This window comes from Periophthalmus magnuspinnatus, chromosome 8, assembly GCF_009829125.3.
Source record: "Periophthalmus magnuspinnatus isolate fPerMag1 chromosome 8, fPerMag1.2.pri, whole genome shotgun sequence".
NCBI lineage: Eukaryota > Metazoa > Chordata > Actinopteri > Gobiiformes > Gobiidae > Periophthalmus > Periophthalmus magnuspinnatus.
The window spans coordinates 25,845,354-25,852,796 of record NC_047133.1 but is presented as its reverse complement, the minus strand read 5'-3'; the positions used below and the strand labels follow the sequence as shown (position 1 = coordinate 25,852,796).

General features: G+C 44.5%; 1 protein-coding gene across 1 annotated transcript; it reads left to right on the top strand.

Moving 5' to 3' along the window:
• Window positions 1-2,181: 2,181 nt before the first annotated feature.
• LOC117375041 (cytochrome P450 2K1-like) lies at window positions 2,182-5,929 on the top strand. Its single transcript, XM_033971288.2, has 10 exons — window positions 2,182-2,538; window positions 3,194-3,421; window positions 3,494-3,656; window positions 3,749-3,898; window positions 3,973-4,133; window positions 4,370-4,549; window positions 4,643-4,784; window positions 5,096-5,280; window positions 5,351-5,492; window positions 5,564-5,929. Exons 2-10 carry the CDS (start codon window positions 3,230-3,232, stop codon window positions 5,749-5,751), a joined length of 1,503 nt encoding a protein of 500 aa, XP_033827179.1. The 5' UTR covers window positions 2,182-2,538; window positions 3,194-3,229; the 3' UTR covers window positions 5,752-5,929.
• Window positions 5,930-7,443: the final 1,514 nt, after the last annotated feature.

The following is a 7,443-nucleotide window of genomic DNA, read 5'->3' as shown; positions in this document are numbered from 1 at the left end:
AACATGCACTGTCACATGGGGAGAGTCACATTTGGTCACATCACACGCGGAAGCATGAGTGGGAGTGGGTGATTTAGTGTCACTGGACAGATTAACGACACCAGCTGACATTAGCTTAGCTACTATTGACTCACTAATCTGGGCACCTAACTGGCCCACCATATCAGTAAGCTGGTGAATGGCATTAACATCACTGTTGGGTGTAGAAGTCTTCACATCGTTACCAGTAAACCCTCTAACACTAGTAAAACCCTCAGACATTTCAGTTGGACAACCCACATTCCCATCGTCAACATTACGTCTCATTAAACCTTTACCCCTAGACAAAATCGGAGTGGTGAAATCATCCATGGTAATAAAACAACAATATAGCTCAAAACAGTACCTGCGTTGTGTAAGCAAAAAAAAATAAAAATCACTCGTAGTCTCTAACTGAAAAGAACCACCCACAAGATGTCCGTGCAACACACCAGCGACACCACAGAAGAGCCAGTCCAAAGCGCAGGCGAGAGGTGGGCCGATGGGCCGGCGGGACGGCAACCACGGCGGGCCGGCGGGACGACAACCCCGGCGGGACGACAACCACGGCGGGCCGGCAGGACGACAACCACGGCGGGCCGGCGGGACGACAACCACGACGGGCCGGCAAGATGGTGGGACGACAACCACGGTGGGCCGGCGGGACGACAACCACGGCGGGCCGGCGGGACGACAACCACGGCGGGCCGGCGGGACGACAACCACGCCGGGACGACAACTACGGTGGGCCGGCGGGACGACAACCACGGCGGGACGGCGGAACGGCAATCACGGCGACCGGCGTCGAGCAGATCAGGGGATCCAAAAGGTCACGGCACCAGTGTAACGGCTGCTGAATCCTCCATCAGTCCGTACAAAAAAAAAAAAGGAAAAGGACACAAGGTGGAGTGGTTCTGTTTTTCTTCTTTATTCTCTCTTTCCGTCTTCCCCAACATGTGTCTCCCAACATGTGTGTCTCTAGCGGAAATCCAGCTAACCAAAAATCCCCCAGGAACAAAGCGCCATCCGGCTTTTCCAAAATAAAACACCAAAATAATAAAATTCACATATAACTTTGAAAAAAAAAACATTGTACAAACAAGAAATATTAAATGCATTTTTAACTCCGTTACACTAGTCTAGGCTGTTGTTTCATCCCATTTGCTCATACTATGGTTGAACGGTGTGTGACTGTATTTTTTTTGTTGTTGTAAAGAAGTTGCTGCTGTAGAACAAATGGCACGACTTCCTGCTTCTCCCATCAATCCTCCTCCTGCTTACATCACAGTTATGTCTGACTCTGAGACTGAAGACAATGAGTACTAGACTAATTTATGGTATTGTTTTGGGAAAATTAATGTCTTTGATTCTTGGGTTGGGTTAATGATCGCATGACTATGTACAGTACTGTGGATTTATGAGCAGTGTTGTGCATCTTACTTCAAAAATGTAATTAGTTATAGTTACAAGTTACTTCTCCCAAAAAGTAACTGAGTTAGTAACTCAGTTACTTTTTGGGAGAAGTAACTAGTTACTAGGCAAAGTAACTACTCCGCGTTACTTTACTCCACGTTACTTATTATGTTAAAACAATAAAAACACAACAGATGTGAACCTTTAACATTTATTTTACTTTAACAGATTGCAATTATATTGCATTTGTTTCCAAGTAAATTGTAGAATTTATCAAAAATTAAAACAAAATATAAAACATTTAACTTGAAGTGCAAATAAATCAACATGTCACACAATTTCAGTCAACTGTACTTCAAGTATTTTCTTCATTAAAATAAACAGTAACAATAAAGTGCTTTCAGTATAATACTGAAAAGATTCATTACCATGTTTTACAAAACTAAGGCATTCAAATGTAAACCATGTAAAATAAGACAAAACCTTTAACCTTCTCTGGCCACGCACTGTAATTCTCTGCCCAGTATTCAAATATTAATCACTTCTGATCTGAGCCTGTTCCTCTTTGGAGAGAACACAGTCACGTTTCTGATCAAAACACAACTCGGACTCAATCCGCTGTGAATGCACGTGTGGACAGGACATCATTTCCCATCATGCGTTACGCGTTTGTAGTCCATGCAGGCGGCCGCAGTCGGTGGAGAGCTGCTGCGCTCAAAAACTTCCCGTTACCGGCGCACAAGTTACGTCAGAGCAAGTCTGTGGCATCTTGGACACAAAACTAACCGGCATGCACCGCGCACCGATCGACGGCGTCGTATCTGCGCCCACCTCATCTCAAACAAACCTTTTATCTCTGAGACTCTGATGAAGAGCAGAGTGAACTCAATTAAAAGTAACGCGCCGCATTTTATTGTCAGTAACGGTAACGGCGTTACGACGCTGGGAAAAGTAATTAGTTAGATTACTCCGTTACTGAAAAAGTAACGCAGTTAGTAACGCCGTTATAGTTTAACGCCGTTACTCCCAACACTGTTTATGAGGTGTCTTTGGATGGTTGCTGGGAGCAGAGCTGACATTCCCATTTAAGTCAGAAAGTAAAAGAAGGTCAGTACTGCTTGAGAATATCAATACTGTAACAAATGGGTTTTTGGAACTGCAACTGAATAAATCCAAATACTTAAGTTTAGTGTAGAGGCTAGAAAAACGGCAAGTATAAAAATAGACAACCTTCAAAATTTTATTTTCTTATTTTAGTATTTTATTTTCATTCAACAATTCATGTGGTTCCATTATCTCTTTTGAGTTAAAGTGCATTCCCTTCACTGGCTAAAGCGCTGCAGAGGAAGAATCAGTTCTCTGTCTGAAGTAAATGCAGCTCAACACATGTGCTCTGTCTATTCTTCTATTAACCGGTTTACTTCAGCAACGCCTTCTGAACCGCTGGTCAGAGGAGCAACATTAGCAAAACTGATTGAAAATTATTTTTGTGTTATTGCAGTCATGTATGAGTAGTGTATGGTGAGAGGGTTATAAAGTCTCCTGACTTTATGCTTTAGTCTCTTGGTCCTCTTTGACGCTTACACCAGAAACGAGCATTCTTACAGCTGCTACATCTACTTCCTTTATAAAACAAAACAAAAAAAAACAAAATGCTGTATGACATTCGTTCATTAGAGGGCAATGTTTCACCACTTGTTCTTAAAGGGACATCACGTGTAGTGATAATAGTACAAGGGGCATTCTGGATTTGTTTTCACAGTGCAGCCATATCAGTACCAGCAGCACCTCGATCCTGATGGATTATTTAGGCCTCTTCAGTCCCACTTCCCTGTTGGGGACTATAGCTCTCATCTTACTTCTGTACATAATAATCAACAGTCTCACAGCTGAGGAATTGAGAAAAGAGCCACCAGGACCAAGGCCTTGGCCACTGCTTGGCAACCTGATGCAGCTTGACCTAAAGAGACTCTTTGTTACCCTTCATGAGGTAAATTTAACATTTATGTTGTAGATAATGTCTTACTCTCTTCATTCAGAATGAAATATTATGTCTCCTTAGATGTCAAGGAAATATGGAAATATCTTCACAGTCTACTTGGGACCAAACAAAGTGGTTGTACTGGCTGGATTTAAAACGGTCAAAGAGGCTCTGGTTGGATTTGCAGAAGAGTTTGGTGACAGAGAGATTCCTAAAATCTTACAGGATATAACTCAGGGTCATGGTAGGACTTACACAACTTTGTCTAAGTACATAAGCATTTTGTATCTTATTAAATTAAACCTCTTCAAATAAACTGAAACATGTTATTTTCAGGGATTATTTTTGTCAATGGGGAAACATGGAAGGAGATGAGAAGATTTGCACTCACTACTCTGAGAGACTTTGGGATGGGCAAAAGACTGGCAGAGGATAAAATTGTTGAGGAATGCCACTACCTGATTCAGGAGTTTGAAAAGCATAAAGGTATTGAGATGCTCTCTACTCCCACAGACCATGCATGATGAACACATGCTGTAAGTGTCATTATGATCTTGCAGGAAAGCCATTTGATACAACACGCCTAGTGAACTATGCCACATCAAACATAATCTCATCAATCGTTTATGGAAGCAGGTTTGAATATGACGATCCAAGGTTCAAAAACATGGTGGCAAGAGCCAATGAAAACATTCAGCTCTCAGGTTCTGCATCAATCCAGGTAATTTTATTCTCAACTATTTAATTAGACATAGCATTGGAACTTGCCTTGGTTAACCCGCACCTTTATTCCTATGTTGAGTCTACTACCACTAATGTCAGTTAGTCACTCTGTTCACCTCTAAACATTTAGTGATGTGCTAAGTACTGATGTACCAACCAGTGCTTCTGATTAATAAGTAACAAGCCTAAACTATTTATGATTTAAAATAAAAATTTTACTTTTTTGCATTGCAGTTGTATAACATGTTTCCCAGGCTGTTTTATTGGATAAACAACCGGAAGAAGATTTGGAGAAATGCCAGTGAAAATGTCAATGATATTCAAAACTTGATCACTGGTTTGAAAGAGACATTAAACCCTGAGCGGTGCCGTGGCTTTGTTGATCGCTTTCTGGTGCAAAAGAGAAAGGAAGAGGTTGTACCACCATTTCTGGAAAAAATTCCATTGTTGACTTATTTTTTTTTTTTTATTTAAAAACAAACACTTTCTGTTCCAACATTCCATTAGGATAAACAGAATTTGAAGACTCAGTACCATGAGAAGAGTCTGATATTTTCAGTTGGCAGCCTGTTTGCAGCTGGCACAGATACCACTGCATCTACACTCAGATGGGGGTTACTGTTTATGGCCAAATATCCAGACATCCAAAGTAAGAACCAGGGGGCTCTTTGAGTTTGAGTTTTTGCTTTTTACTTCCTGCTTGTCTCTGGAGATGTTATTCCTTTGCCATCAACATGATATTAAGCTTATATATTTTCTTGCACCGAGACAAAGTGCCACCACCAGACCAAGTTACAGGTCAGATTTGTGGAAATACAAATCTGACCTGTAACAAAAATGTTTAATGCTATATTGTGGGATATTCTAGACAAAGGCAAACATTCATGGAGACATGGAGGAGGTAGAACCTCCACCAGAAATGTTACATAGTTCACTTTTACACCATACCTGTGTCTACAGGTCAGGTCCAACAGGAGCTCGACAGAGAAGTAGGAAGTCGCCAAATCTGTGTTGAAGATCGGAAAAACCTGCCCTACACTGATGCAGTCATACATGAGACACAGAGAGTTGCCAACATTATACCTTTGTCTATTCCTCACAAAACCAGCAGAGATGTTACCTTTCAGGGCTACTTCATCAAAAAGGTGTGGTATTTGTTATTGTGATGACCAAAAACACCAAAATGTTCATACTTTACAAAATGATTGTCCCCAGGATACAGTAGTAATTCCTCTCCTTTCTTCTGTGCTGTATGATGAGAATGAATGGGAAAGCCCACACGCCTTCAACCCATCTCATTTCCTGGACAAAGATGGTAAATTCATCAAGAGAGAGGCTTTTCTGCCCTTTTCTGCTGGTAAAGAACAAATACATTGTATTTGGTGAGAAATTTCAATTATAATATAATGAACTGGAATGGTTTTGTAGGTCGTAGGATGTGTCTGGGAGAGGGACTGGCCAAGATGGAGTTGTTTCTCATCTTCAGTAACCTCCTCCAGCACTTTCGCTTCAGTCCTGCACCTGGAGTTCGAGAGGAGGATTTACTGTTGACCCCATACGTGGGTTTCACTCTCACCCCATCACCCCACGAGCTGTGTGCAACTATCCGCTCATAACAACACAGCACTATGAACAAATGACTACAATGTGGCTATAACTTCTATTCTTGATTTAGGAATCACCCAAGTTTGATCTTTCACCTGTAATTTCAATTTTGAACATTTTAATGAAATGCTGGTCTTAGTGAGCTCTGAAGAAACCATTTCACATACTATTCAATAAATAGTAAAACATAAATTGATTGCATAACTGTATCCATTCCTAGTTTGCAAAACTTTTTTGGTTTAATACAATGAGTCAGACAGTGGGTGCAGGTGGTTCGGGTCTGAACGATCCTCTGCTTTATTGTGGCAAGTCGGCACAATAAACATCTCCTGAAGCTGTGGAGCCAACTTGTACAAGTTGGACAACACTCATGCCTCACAGCAAGAAGGTTTGGTTCGATCCCCGGGTTGCCCAGGCCTTTCTGTATGGAGTTTTTCATGTTTCTCCCCGTGTCTGGATGGGTTTCCTTACTGGGTAAGGACTGGGTACTAGACAGGGCACCAACCGGGGACTCCGTTGTTCTCCTGGGGGACTTCAACGCCCATGTGGGTAACGACAGTGACACTTGGAGGGGTGTGATTGGGAGGAACGGCCTCCCCGATCTGAACCCGAGCGGTGTTTTGTTATTGGACTTCTGTGCTAGTCACAGCTTGTCCATAACAAACACCATGTTCGAGCACAAGGGTGTCCATCGGTGCACGTGGCACCAGGACACTCTAGGTCGGAGGTCGATGATCGACTTTGTTGTCGTGTCATCTGACCTCCGACCACGTGTTTTGGACACTCGGGTGAAGAGAGGGGCTGAGCTGTCAACTGATCACCACCTGGTGGTGAGCTGGATCCGCTGGCGGAGGAGGAAGCCGGACAGACCTGGCAGGCCCAAGCGCATTGTGAGGGTCTGCTGGGAACGTCTGGCGGAGCCCTCTGTCAGGGGGGTCTTCAACTCCCACCTCCGGGAGAGCTTCTCCCTGATCCCGGGGGAGGTCGGAGACATGGACTCCGAGTGGGTCATGTTCTCCACCTCTATTGTCGATGCGGCTGCTCGTAGCTGTGGTCGTAAGGTCTGTGGTGCTTGTCGCGGCGGCAATCCCCGAACCCGGTGGTGGACACCGGAAGTAAGGGATGCCGTCAAGCTGAAGAAGGAGTCCTATCGAGCCTTGTTGGCTCGTGGGACTCCTGAGGCAGCAGATGAGTACCGGCGGGCCAAGCGTGCCGCGGCTCGGGCAGTCACAGAGGCAAAAACTCGGGGTTGGGAGGAGTTCGGGGAGGCCATGGAGGAGGACTATCGGACGGCCTCAAAGAGATTCTGGCAAACCGTCCGACGCCTCAGGAGGGGGAAGCAGTGCTTTACCAACACTGTTTACAGTGCGGGTGGAGAGCTGCTGACTTCGACTGGGGATGTTGTCGGGCGGTGGAAGGAATACTTTGAGGATCTCCTCAATCCAACTGTCACATCTTCCGAGGAGGAAGCAGAAACTGGGGACCCGGAGGCGGACTCGTCCATCACCCTGGCTGAAGTCATTGAGGTGGTTGGCAAGCTCCTCGGTGGCAAGGCTCCGGGGGTGGACGAGATCCGTCCTGAGTACCTCAAGTCTCTGGATGTTGTGGGGCTGTCTTGGCTGACACGTCTCTGCAGCATCGCGTGGCGGTCGGGGACAGTACCTGTGGAATGGCAGACCGGGGTGGTGGTCCCTCTGTATAAG

Bases quoted from the DNA above. Each gene is read 5' to 3' on its own strand.
- LOC117375041 (XM_033971288.2), top strand. From the start codon at position 3,230: ATGGATTATTTAGGCCTCTTCAGTCCCACTTCCCTGTTGGGGACTATA. The intron at 3,422-3,493 runs GTAAATTTAACA...ATGTCTCCTTAG, and splicing joins TCTTTGTTACCCTTCATGAG to ATGTCAAGGAAATATGGAAA. The intron at 3,657-3,748 runs GTAGGACTTACA...TGTTATTTTCAG, and splicing joins GGATATAACTCAGGGTCATG to GGATTATTTTTGTCAATGGG.